The sequence below is a fragment of the Aptenodytes patagonicus genome, chromosome 1 (genome assembly GCF_965638725.1).
Source record: "Aptenodytes patagonicus chromosome 1, bAptPat1.pri.cur, whole genome shotgun sequence".
NCBI lineage: Eukaryota > Metazoa > Chordata > Aves > Sphenisciformes > Spheniscidae > Aptenodytes > Aptenodytes patagonicus.
In genome coordinates, this window is record NC_134949.1 from 133,798,257 (window position 1) to 133,812,030 (window position 13,774).

A 13,774-nucleotide genomic window follows, 5' to 3' on the forward strand; every position below is an offset into this window, starting at 1 on the left:
TTTTTCCTCTTCCTCCAGACAAATCTCTCACCTTAAAATGCACTTTGGCAGACAGAAGACACGTGATGCCGCCTTTGATATATCTTTGCAATAGCTAGATGGGCACAATGAAGTGTTTTGATATTTTTATTCTCCCTCCCTCTTACTGCCAGGAAATTTTGGAGCACTGCAGTCTTTAATTCTGCTTAGGGGAGATTTGAGAACTCATGCTAAATATCTGAGGGATGTGATAACTTTTCCTCTCCTGCAAAAGGTTGAGGCAGAATAAGGGCAAGGCTGTTCCCTAATTTTCATTTAGACAGAAAAATTACAACAATTATTCCTGAAAGCAACACAGCTCAATTTATTGTTCAGAGAGAGGTGACTTTTAAAGAGGTTTCAAATAAAGCGTAGAAGACAACTTCTAGACTGGGATTTAAATGTGGGATCATTTTTCTGTTTGGATTTAACGAACAGTGACACACCAGCATAAAAACCACCTTGTTAGAAGGAGGCATGTCAAACCGAGATACCTTTCTACAGCTAGTGTTTACAGTCGAGGCTGAGGTCTGGGGTGGGTGTTTGGCAAGGCACTTTCTTAAACCAAACTGCAAAAAGTCAGATGGTGGTAAAGTTCTCCTTATGTCATGAAATAGTTTTGGTTTCGGAATAGTTTTGGAACATGCTCAGCCCAGCTGCCTATGTATTGCTTTGATTTAAGAGAGCTGGGATGCTGAAACACTACTGTTTCTTCCTTGTAAACCAGTTCTGCTGAGAATTTTGTTTTGGAAGATTTTACTCTGAAAATCACGTAGAACAAAACATCTGTGGAATAAATCGGAAAGTTTGGCTGAAAATAGCCTATCATCTTGTCCACATAATAATCACATTTTCTTTGCCTTTCTTGTGCTCCTTGAACATTTTTGAAATGGAAATTGGATCATATGAGAGGTACCTGGTACTTCTAGTTGTCACTGGAAGACATATTTTCTTCTTGGGATTCTTGTGCTACCAGCTAGATCAGGATGTTTCTGTGCAAACACACCGTTTTACTGTTTGGTTGTCATGCAGAAGGTTCAGGGGAGCAAGGGGGGGTAATGGTCCCAGGAAGGTCAAAGTGAAGAATGTTTTATTGTTAATCGTGCCTGAAAACACTTAATCCAAATTACAGTCAAATGCAATGGGAAGTGTTCGCAACGTGGAAAATAGACAAAGCAGGAATAAATGGTTATAAATGACACAGGTGAACAAAGTGAACAGAAAGCTGTGCTTAATCCATTTATACAGAGACTAAATACTAAAAGTTTTTCTCTGTTCCCAGCTGATGTGCTCTGTGTCCTCTCCTGATGCTGACCCGGTTAGGAGCTCTCCTAGCAGGCATTGCAGATGGTCGTCGGCAGAGGGAATTCCCTCCTGCTGGGGCATGCGAGGCCACCTCAGTAAATCCCCTTTCCGGAGTCCTCTGGGTGGGCTGAACATACTTAATCCCTCCCTTCCTCAAAATGTCTTTACTTCTGATGTATTGAGGAAGTGATACTTAATATTATCGAGCATTATCTCAGTTTCTTGAAAATAGAGATGCTGCTGTACTGGCTTGTAGGTTCTGCTGTGTCACTTCTCTGCCAGTCATTGCTCACGCCGAATTTTCCTACCAGACAGACTGACCAGAAAGAGAGCCAAATTCTTTCCAGCTTTACATGAAGCTTGTAGGTGTCGTCAGTACAGGGATAATATTTGTCCTTTCTGTTAATGCATTTCAGTCTTTCTGCAGGTTATTTTTCAGGGCATCCTCAATTTTTCTACCCAGGCAATCGTTAAAAATACATACATCTGTGTTTCAGCAGCTCTGTGAAGGTTGGCTTGACTGATAGGTCCCAGCACCTCCTTCCTCTCTAAATAGAAGGCATAGAACTCATTAAAAAATGTCAGAAAGATTAACTTTTCCCTCATTTCTTTCCTTCAAATTAGATACACTGGAGAAGCAATATCATTATGTGGGTCAGGTAGAACTTAATTTACTGTAGAAGAGCAGTATTTCAGGGTCGAGTGTCTCTGCGAGGTGCGGAGAAGGGAGTGCAGCCTGACTAAAGTAACTGAAGTCTTCCATTAAAATTCTTCAGAAAATCGCCCGACTCTTAATCAGGCTCGCAAGAAGTCTTGCATCTTCCCAGCACACATCCTTTGAACTCTTCCTGGCTCATTCTGGTCTTTAGGAGACTAATTCCACTTCGCGCTCCTCTGCTGGTCTCTACAGCAGCAAGGAAAGCCGACTGCAGGCAAGGGAGTAGAAAACTTTGTGCAAATGGTACTCTCCTCAGGGTATTGATCTTAAATGCCTGCTGACTTCAGATTAAACAGCGCAGGAAGAAATAACTGATCTAAGAGCTTTCAGCAGCTCTCACCTGCTTTTTGTTTCTCTTTGATCAAAATACCAGTGGCAGAGGAAGCTGAGAAGGGAAACTGGAAAGAAAACGTACTGTGAGTACGGGTCTGACTTTCGTAGACTGACAGGTCCATGAGATGTAGATGATGAGGGTGTGGTAGGAGTCAGGATGCAGACAGTGAAGCAGCTAGCTGGACACACGGATCAGCTGTGTATCCTCCATTACAGCCATTTTAGTGCTGAACAAAAAGCAGGCAGAGAGTCCCCCGAGCCAGATGAGGAAATGACAAATTCTTGTCTAATTATTGCTTGTCCTCTTAAGATCACCTGAGATGAGGCATGAGCCTGTCAGGGGTTTTTGGAGCTTCCCTTTTTCCTCCTTCCTCCCCACTAGCAGTGTCGCTGTGTAGTACATTGTAGGGTGACAGTGATATATAAATAAAATTTGCGGTTCCGGAGGTCAAGCCGTTGGCAGCGCTGCTTGGTGTGGCCTCAGCTCTTCCAAGTGACCCAGCAAAGGATGAGGCAACCGAAAAAACGTAATAACCTCATGAAAGATGATTTCATTGTGATTTGTGGCTTTCAGACAACTTCAGGAGAAGACGTCCGTGACTTTGCCAAGGTACTAAAAAACAAATTTCGAACAAAAAGATATTTTGCAAAGCACCCACGAATGGGCTACCTGCCTGTGCAAACTGTATTGGAGGGAGACAACATGGAAACGTGAGTAGCTCTAAAGTGTCTAAGTAGCAATTCATTTGGTATGCTCTTTGAGCTCCCCAGCTGGTGCCAACTCCCTTCACTTCCTAAATGCATAAAGCCTCTTTATTTTTTTCATTTTCGTTAACCTCGGCTGGCAGGAAGACACAAGCTGGGATTCCAATTGCCATTGCTTTTATCTGTTTTCACCTGTCCTTATACAGGAACTTCAACTTCAGTTAATAAAAGAAAAATACTTACCATCTTACTGACAGCCTTATAAACTTGAGAGTTTGATATGGCAATTTGGAGACTAATGATCTCTTCGTTAAATTTTTATTTCCTTCCAAATGGGTATCTTTCTGTGTTTTTATGTTTTTAATTAGGCTACTGTGTTTGCAAGCTTCCCAGCTGATTTCATCTTTTCTCACCCTGTAAATTTAGTCTTATTAAATGACTTTGAAGTCTTTATGGAAAAAAAAAAAGCAATAATGATGCACATGGAGAAATCAATGAGTAACCCAGTTCCCTTTGTTTTTTTTTTTTTTACAAGTTTAATCAGTTGTTTAATGGCAATTGCATGCAGCTTGTTCTCGCTCGCTCTCTCTTTCTCTTTTTTAATTTTAGATTTCAATTTTTTTCTCACTTTTTGGTTGGTTGCTCTTCACAGTCATTCATGTTGGTCTGTTGGATTTCTGTTTTTCAGTTGTTGTGATTTTTTTTTTTTTTTTTAAACCTTTCTGTAATTATTTTGCTGCTGAGTTTCTTCTGCCTCTCTCTTCACCTCCTCATTTTTTGTCTTGCAGTCCTGTTACTCTGATCAACTTCTGGCCAGTAGATTCTGCGTGAGTACTTTTGCTGAAGTGTGCTGCTGCTGCTACTGCTGCTGCGTTCCCTCACTTTTTTTTGTTTGTTTCTTTGTTTAGTTTCACATAAGTTCATTTCCTTCTTTCTTTATGATTTTTTTCTTTGCTACACTCTCTGAAGGAAGGTTGTGGTTCCAAATGAATAGAATGGGATAAATCCAGGAATTCCCAGCAATCATGGATTGTGCACTGTATGCTCTTTCTGGAGTATGTATGTTCATCGAATTAACAGGAATTTTGGTGCAGTCCTACTAATGCTTTTGAGAGTTTGTTGTTTAAAAGCCTGTGTTTCTGAATATGTGTCGATCCCTCTGAATGTATACTAAATGCTTTTTGAAAGATAAGAATTGAACTTGATGGATTTAATTCAGTTTCAGGAATGATGTTGTTTTGTAGATAAAGCTATAAATTGGTTTTACGCACAACCATGCACACCCGCACACTCACATGCCCCAGTTAATCCAAAGCTCACTGGATATTTTATTACAGTTTTTTAGATACCGTAAAATTTGTGAAGGCAGGTTGAAATGGGGAAACGTTTACTGTATTTTTTTCATAAGTTAAAAAAGGAGGATTTTTCAGCTATGAACTGGAATTTCATTCTTGCACCATTTCTGCACGTGCATTGTCTTACTATTGTAGTAATACCCTCAGCATAAACTAAAGATACATATATTTGTCATTGTGGCATTTGCTACTACTAGTGTTACATGGATGATTTTAGAATAATGTTAAATAAGGATTATTTTTAATTCACATATTGATACCATTTGAGAAACTAATAAATAGAATTTTATATATTTCTATATGGTGAAATGTATATGGCTTGCACCTTCATTGAATTTTTGGTAGAATAAACCCTAGTGAAATGTCTACATTTGAATATTGATTTATATTTTTTCATTTGAAGCACAAAAAATTGGGAAGTCAAATGAAGTGCTCTTCCTCTAGGAAATTTACTTTAAGCAACCAAGAAACACATATGGTACTGCAAACCTCATATTTTTGAGGATTCACCCACAGAAAACGCCATAAGGCTGGAGCCAGACTGAAATAGAGGGGCTTTGAACTTTAGGATGCATTTTCTTTTATAAATGCATCTAGGGATGATTGCAGCTTACTGTATACTTAACTGTGGATCTAGATTTCTTACCCTTTAGAACAACTGAAAAGTTAGAAGTAACATTTAAAGAAAGCTTGGATAATGTGGAATGCCATTGCTTTATCTGACATAACTTGAAATTAAGCTGCCATAACATGCTTAATTCTAGTTCACTTACAGCAATAACATCGTGGTATGCCTACACCAATAGCGTCACACCAAAGGTTTGGTGTCATCTACTACAGGGAGTTTAACTCGCATGTAATACCTAAGAAAACTTGAGAAATACTGAGAAGCAGGATTTGCACGGAGAGGTTGCACCTTTTGTCAGACCAACTCAGGTGTCTGCCTGAGCACAATCCTTTTGTGTCGCCTGACAAGAAAGCAGAAAATTAAGAAATGAATAGTGGCTGGGAAGAATTGCTCTTCATTTTGTTCTGCTAACTTTGTTCCTTTCCTTCGTGCTAGACCACCAGGGCTACAACACAAGTTACTGAGATAGCCAGGTTTAGAGCTGTTTCTCAGTTACAGGGCTGATTCCAACTTCGGCAGTCAAACCTCTAATTCTGGTTATCATAAAACTTTTCCATGTTTTCCAAGATCTTACCTCTTTCTGGGGCTTTCATGCCAGTTTTCTGGTAATCTTCAAAGTACTCCAGAAGAGCATAACCTAGCAGCATTCAGCAATGCTAGTGCTATCCTGACATCAACATGTGGTATAATATCTGGAACTGTTTACAAATACATACGTATATATTTTTTATTAGAAGTTAGTGATTCTGACTGCATATTATCCAGTATTTTGCACAGATATACTACTTGCCAGGCATTAAAGGGGCAACGCACATTTTTTGTGCGAATTTATGTCTTATTACTTGGACTGTGGGCTGTCAGTGGCACAAATACAAATTACTTGATTCTACACTTTCAAGAAGGATCAACTGAAATGCTGAACAGCAAGAAAAGTGCCCTCATCCTGCCAGCCAGGTCTCCGGAGGTGCAGGGAGTTGCAGGAGGTGGTATTTGCCAGTCGATCGCCACTTGACTTGACTGGAATTCCCCAGGCTGTTCCTGCAGACCCCAGCTTGAGCAATGCAGCTGTGGAACCCTTGCAAAAGGGGTGGTTATCTTGGCTAAATATTGGCTATGTCTCTCAGCCTTCTTGCTGACGGTTCAAACTGATTAGGTGGACTGAGTACATGTGCTCAGAAAGGAAAGACAGTGAGCTCTAGCACAGATGGTCCTCTAAGAGTATGTCTACACAACAGCCTGCAGTGCAGCACAGTCATTCTCAAGCTGGCTCAGACACTGGCAAAAGTGTAACTCTGAGCAGCTGAATTCAACACGAAGACTGCAGTGCTTCTCAACAGGTTTGCTTTCGTAAGCAAACTTCTAAAAAGCTGTTTGAGGTAGATCTCCATTGTAGTATGCTCTGAAGTGGAGACAAACCTGGAAATGTAGCCTCATCCCCTGCCTGCAGTTGACAGAATGACAGCAGCAGTTCCAACAAGTTACACAACGCTGTGTTGTCTTTAAAATGCATGTATATTACACACCTTGTTCACTTCTGAAGGTGAAGCTTAGTTTCAAGGCAGCAAGTAGGCGATCATGCAGTCAGGTCCATCTTTGGCCTTGCACTACTGCCAAAAGGGACATCACTTCTCTTCATTGCCCAGTTGGTCCCAACCAGGGGCTGTCCTTTCCTTTGTACTGGTACAAATACATGTTGCAATGCCAGGGTAAGAGGGACTAGGAGAACGATCCAGCTCAAAATTAAAGTTACTTTTAACACAGATTTCCTAGTCTGCGCACAGTATTATCAGCAATATTTGTGTGTGCATTGAAACCAGGACCTCTTCTTTCATTGATAGTACCAGCTTAGACCAGCTTAACATCTACTGTATGTCAAACAAATAAAAAAATAGGGATACCATCAGTTTATCACAAAACCGTTATCTTGCTCCATAATCCACTGCTCTAGATAAATTGCATCCTTTTCCCCTCCCTTCCCTTCAGTGTAGATGTTCTTATACAAAATAGGATATCAAGTTGCAGAGAAGCAATTGCCCATCTGCATGAATCTCTGCTGTACTGAGGAATTCTGTGAACCGAGTATTTATCCTCTGTGTGTAATGTTTGAACATGTGATGGGTAAAAGTACAGTCAGAGGCCAAAGCTCATTTCAGACAAAATGAGATTCGTGATACTTGGCCTGTAATGTCTTAAAGAGAAAAACTTTGCTGTTCTGTGAGAAGAGACATTAATGATATTGAATTTTGTGTATCCAGCACACAGCTCTATGAATGCGGAAAGATCCTAATTTTCTAGAGCCCTTTGCGGGCTGATTAGAAAACTGGAAGATGACCAATCTAGTAGATTTACTGCAGGATTATCAAACTCCTAACACGGGAGCATTACAAACCACACGATAATTACAGTTTTGGTTTATAACCAGTAAATATAAAACTTACCTGCTCTTGCAATGCAGTGCAATGCCCGTTGGGCAAACCCAGCCTGAACTACAGTATCCAACAATTTAAAATGGGAGTAAAGTCCTTCCTCAGTCAGGAGTTCCAGAAGGAGAGTCGGCAGAGACAGAATAAAGAGAAGTTGAAATTTAGCAGAAATACAAAATTGCCGTACAATTTGGGAAGCTGCATCATTTTTTGTTATTCCAGCACCTCCTGATACACGTAGATTGGCAAACTCCCACACGGCAGCACAGGGTGCTCTCTGAACTGCATAGGCAACATAATTCAATGGTGCTGTTTTCCAGAGTTGAGGCTGTAAGAAACAATACTCTAATTCATGAGAAAAGTCCCATGAATTTTTTTCATCGATAAAAAAGTGAAGAGGACCTCATACCATCTGATTTGTCAGGCAGAAAACCCAAAATAGTTGACAGTGTCCTCCTGTATAACACACTGCTCTACGGTTCAGATTACAAGTCTGGAAAGACGCTAGGCAAAATCATCAGTTTCTGCAGTGTGTTATTAAAGGCTTGTTTCAGACATTTTATGTTTCTTGTATTTATTTCTAGTTGCTTGTGGAGTAGTCCTTAAAGGCTCTTTTAAGTGGGATGTGCTGGAAGCAGGCGCTGGATCGGGACGGGAGGCAAAGGAGAGGTTCCCAGCAGGGCTTGTGCAGCTGGTGCAGGGCTGCGCGTGAAACAGAATTACCAATGAAGGAGGCAGGTGTGAAGGGAAAACCGGGGTGAAAGCTCATCCGTAAATCCTTTGGAAAAGGCTTCTTCGGGATTGGCGTGAAGAAGAGTCGTTGCAACAGACGGATTGCAAAATGGTCAAAATCCCCAGTGTGGTACCACAAAACATTGCACCAACAGCTTGAGGAGGCACACAGCGCCTGGAGTTATAACTTGCTGTTTATCAAACATAGCGTAAACCATAAGGCATGGAGATGTGAGGGTATAGGCATAGCTAAGTGTCTTTTTACTTTTAAAGGGGTATTTGTGATTAATCAGTGTTTTCTGCCTTATAGGCCTGCCTCGTCCCCTCAGCTTTCACATGATGATACTCATTCACGCATTGAACATTATGCTAGCAGGTATGAGACCAGCTGGATGTTAGGCAGATCTTTCTCTAAACAATCATTTAAAAAAAAAAAAAAATCCCAAAGGCTGGCTGCCACCTGAGTGCTTCTTAAAGAAACAGGGTTTGGGGCTCTGAGATGCAGAGCATTGCCCGTGGTGGCTGCTAACCAGCCTGTCAACTAACTTGCATGCCAGAGCACCTGTGTGGTCAGAAGTGGCCTTTAGGTCCTGTGGGGTCTTCGTTAAGCTGCGCAGTCAGATTACCGACTTTTTAATAGGGCCTGTAGCGATAGGACAAGGGGTAATGGTTTTAAACTAAAAGAGGGTAGATTTAGGTTAGATGTAAGGAAGAAATTCTTTACTGTGAGGGTGGTGAAGCACTGGCACAGGTTGCCCAGAGAGGTGGTGGATGCCCCATCCCTGGAAACATTCAAGGTCAGGTTGGACGGGGCTGTGAGCAACCTGATCTAGTTGAAGATGTCCCTGCCCACGGCAGGGGGGTTGGTCTAGATGACCTTTAAAGGTCCCTTCCAACCCAAACCATTCCGTGATTCTATGATTCTGCATAGGGTTTTGTTTTTATTATGGACCCTGGTGTAATCATATAAATCAGAAGAGCAGAAACCTCCAACCTCTATGTGAATCTCAAGTGCCGTTTTAATGTTAAGTAATTCACCTTGTGGAATACCACAAACAGAATTTTTCCTTGATTTGGAGGCTTAAAATAGTGGTATATTGCTGCTTTAGTTCACTTGTCTGCTTTCATACTGCTCTTAAGAATCAAAAAGTGGGTTAATTGCACAAAAAAGAAAATGTTTTTCCACCAGGCAAGCGAATTTGCAAGGGTTGAGGTAATGAAAAATAGTCATTCCAACCTCTGCTTTCTCTCCCCCAAAATCACTTGATCAGGAGAGGTATTTCTGAATTAATGCAGAGCATTTAGGAGGGGCTGAGTGTTGAAAACCAATGAGAAATGACTGATGGTTACAGTTCTGATGATGACATTGCCAGGTACAAAGCAATTTGTGTAATCCCCTGGCATCTTAAGGCCTTTCTTTGACTGTGGAATTAATTAATCGTGAGGACTGGAATATCACCTCAGAGAAAGGGTTGAAAACTTAGAAGTGAGTTTAGCCAGGTCATTGTAACAAATAAACAATCTTTTGCGATAGCTTATTGCAAAACTTTGATAGTCAACAGTGAGTGTAAATCAATTTGAATTTCAAATTCATCAAAAACATCACGCTCTTTAATTCTTTCAGGAATGTTAGAGCAAATAAAGTTTCTGGAAAGCATAATTGATTTTAATGAGTCTTGTTTATTTTTCCACAGGCTAGCAGAAATGGAGAACACTAATGGTTCTTACCTAAATGACAGTATTTCACCTAATGAGAGCATGTAAGTAGGCTGTTTTAATATTTTTGACATGCGTTTTCTTGTGAAGGTTAATAACTGTAATGAAGTTCTGTGGTGCTGAATTTGCATGGCCGTGTACCACATCTGGTTCAATTTAATGATGAACTCATGTTCTTTCAATTTGCATCGTAATGTCTAGATTTATGGCTTATAGCTTAATACCAAATTTATGCAACAGATGATTGATACCTTCAAAATTAAAATTACTAATTTCTTCCAAAAAATTACTGATTTATTCAGCAAATAGTTCCCGTATTACTTGGAAAAAATGCTCATCATCTGATGTGTCTTAAGGACAAAGATAAAAAGATAACCCTTCTATCTGAACTGCAAGCTTAATCATGGTTAAATTGCTGTAAGCTAGAAAATGTTGTTGTGGGCAAAGTGTCATTCAAAAGGTTAGTGGAGCTAAACAGAAATCTTTGGTCTACAAACACCCGAAATACATTGCAAGTGTAAGCCAGGAGGGACTCCTCCTCACCATGAAATACTAGAAATAGTAAACTTTAAGCTGGACAGATCACTGGCAAGCATTCATTGTACTACTTTAAATGTAAAGTCATAAGTAAAAGTTTTAATTGTTAAGAAGTAGGTCAATCTAATGTCACACCGAGACCTTTTTGTGGTTTTCTGACACGATAATATATTTCTCCTCTCATGATTTTCTTGATCTTGTTTATTCTCTGAACAAAAGGACATAGAACTAGAAAACTAACTGTGAGTAATGTTTCTGAAAACAGGATAGAAGCACATAAGTCATTGTCGTGCTTGAAAATTTGGTCTTAGTTATTTAACTGTGTAGGAGAAGCCATAGCACAGATTCTAAATCAATCAAATATGAAAAAACTCAAATCCCAACTTTTCTAAGTGTTTTTTCTATTCTGCATAATCTCATCCTTACCACAGTTTAAGGGGTGGATTTTTTTGAAAATTCAGACAGAATCTTCTTTTTATTAAATTTGTAGTGGTCCTTTAAAGCACAGTACTCTGGCCAGTTTTCGTTCACTTAAATTGAGATTCCAAATCATTAGTATTTTATAAGGTTGGTTGTGAGCCTGTGAGATGTTCTTGGGTAGTAATAAAGCTGTTTCTTTGTTTCAAATAGTTTATCTTTTGACTTGGTGGGATTGTTACTTACCAACTTTGAAAGAAAATCCCCTGTACAACCAAGTACATTGTTTTAATATATTAATTCAAAAAGGAGAAAGTTAAAATGATACCTCAGAACTGATACATACGCAGTCAGTATAATTTCACGCAGTTAATGAAAACTTTGTTTCCAGGTTGTATGTCAATTTTGTATTGTTATAGATAGAAGTAATGCTATTATATATGGAATTTCCTGTTGTCCCCACTGTAATATTTCAATGTCCTTACTCACAAAATCATACGTAAGCAGTATCTTTTGTATTACGCTTTGGTCTTACTGTTCAGTTCGTTTTTTGGTTAATTAAAAGTTGTATTAATATGATTCAGTTAGTAAGTTAACCACTGACTACACGGTTTGTTACTGAGTTTGTACTATTAAAATGAGAATAAATCTGTACATTCTGAATTTTGGAAGAAATATGACCCAGATACAAATTGCAGCAAAATCAGAGCTCACCATGAATTCGCAACTGCAATTCTTTCAGTTTTGTTCGTCAGGTTATGCTCAAGTATTATTTGTTGACATTCTTACGGGTTTGGGATTATCGGGTTTATAATTGCAGTTAGAGCGACAGATGGAGACAGGGAAGGAGGGAAGTAAAGAGGTAATGTGTATATATACCACAAAACATTTTGATATGTAGTGTCATTGCAATTATGTATACAAAATATGTGCAGGCTGAAAATAACACAAAAAGAGTATGTCTTGCAAAGTGACATTATATTGCAATAGTTATGCCACTTTTTCACTGTTAATTCACTTAAGATGCATAAGGATATTTATAAATGCAAAGCAGTTGTTTGAAGGAAATCACAGTTGAAGTGTTTCATGAAAAGTACAAATTTAGGAACTGGCAAGCCTTTAAAATCTTGTTTAGAAAAAGGAAAGGATGCCTGTTGTGAAAAATTAATATTCCCCTTTTATGAACTAATGTCAATGTGCTCTACATTGCTTTAGCACTCCTGCAGTCTATAAAATGGCATCATTAACATTTTCAGGAACAAAATGGAAACAAGGAAAATTCTAATTTTTGAACAATAACAGCTATTCAAAATACCTGTTAAATTCTGGATTACAAACGTAACAGAAAAAGAACTAGGCTGAATTATTTTGTTGTAAGTAAGTACTACCAGAAAAACAACGTTCCCAACAGCAGTGTCATTTTTTTCTGTCCTCGGCTTGGGGTGTCAAGAGAAACCCTCCATGATTTCTCACAGTTACTGCTGGTGTGAGCTGCATAGCTTAGGGCCTGGATGTATCTCCTGAGCACATAAAACACCCACGTAATTCTGGGAGGTGGTCAAGGTCTTCAGAATTGGATTTGCTTTTCTCTTCCAGAGATGTTTCTGTTTCAAATGCCAGACAGCTTTGGGGGCAATAGAAATAGAGAGAGAGATCATATGTATTAAATATAATATATTTGTATTCTGATAGTGTACATCACTTGTAATTTAAAAAAAATGCTCAGTGAAAAATAGCATAATTTCTTTAGAATAAGTCAATATTTTTTTATTTCACCTCATTTACAATTTTATAGAGAAAAACAGATAAATAGAGGACACCTTTATTACATGAGGAGAGTTTGTAGGTGTGAAAATAAATGCCTTGCCTTTGCTTGAATGACCCTTCCACAACACAGATCAGACAGCAGAAGGTGGCCTTTTTTCTCAAGCAAATTCCTAATTGAAGTTAGGCAAAAGAGGAAAGCTGAGGTTGTCAGCTGTGGCAGAACTTGGCTTTAAGTATCTGAGAAGCAGAGGGGAAGAGAGGTGGACTCTGCAGAGACGGAAAATTATCAGAGACTAAGTGAAACAGTTCAGCAGATTTTGCTTTAAGGTACATTGCTCTGCTGCTTGTTACAAAAGAGTTCAGCAAATCTCTTTGTAAGAAATGAGAGACTGGGAGTGAATCATCTCCTCATATTCACTGTGAAGTTGAAAATGAGGAAGGGAACAGCCTGTTTCATCCTCCTCTGTTTTCCAGCGATGATGAACACTTGTTAATCCAGCACTACTGCCAAAGTCTGAACCAGGAGTCCCCCCTGAGCCAGCCCCGAAGCCCTGCCCAGATCCTGATTTCTCTGGAGAGTGAGGAAAGAGGGGAACTGGAGAGAATCCTCGCAGACCTGGAGGAGGAGAACAGGTGGGTTGCGCCGCCAGCTGCCGCAGCCCTCGAGCATGCGCTGCAGGGGCAAACGAAAGCTTTCTCTCTATAAGTGATGAGGCTGACATGGTATTGTTGTTAATTCGTTCCCACTTCCAGTGCGGTGATAAGTCAGCACTGTTTCTTTCAGAAAACCTCCAAAATGGCAAGCTTCAAAGACATACATGCATCACCTAATACTCGTAGTGCCACCTGTGACAAGCTCTGCTGGCTGTGTTTCGTATTCCCTCCTGTTCTACCGTTTCCTTTATTTCCATGATAGTAATGAACTTCATGCCAGTGTTACTTTATTTTGCCGTTACGAGAGGGAAGGGTGTGCAGATTTCTGCACCCCTGTCTGGGAAAGACAGGCAGAGGTTCTTGGAAAGACAGGCTTTTCTCAAAAAGGTTGGCCACTGGGATACGTGAGGTTTTGAAATTACCTTAATGCATTTCAAGTAAAGAATCTGTGAAATAATTGTGCTGT

At 39.7% G+C, this 13,774-nt stretch overlaps 1 protein-coding gene across 18 annotated transcripts in view; it reads left to right on the top strand.

Annotated features, from left to right (window-relative positions):
• DMD (dystrophin) overlaps window positions 1-13,774 on the top strand; it is a 1,394,632-nt gene that overhangs the window by 1,350,778 nt on the left and 30,080 nt on the right. For 13 of the 18 annotated variants that reach the window (XM_076355694.1, XM_076355779.1, XM_076355714.1 and 10 more), the window contains 5 exons: window positions 2,949-3,085; window positions 3,868-3,906; window positions 8,528-8,593; window positions 9,912-9,977; window positions 13,129-13,287. In XM_076355694.1, the coding sequence (XP_076211809.1) occupies window positions 2,949-3,085; window positions 3,868-3,906; window positions 8,528-8,593; window positions 9,912-9,977; window positions 13,129-13,287 (467 nt within the window). The remainder of the gene's footprint in view (window positions 1-2,948; window positions 3,086-3,867; window positions 3,907-8,527; window positions 8,594-9,911; window positions 9,978-13,128; window positions 13,288-13,774) is intronic. The other 5 variants (XM_076355705.1, XM_076355825.1, XM_076355845.1 and 2 more) reach the window with 2 other exon arrangements.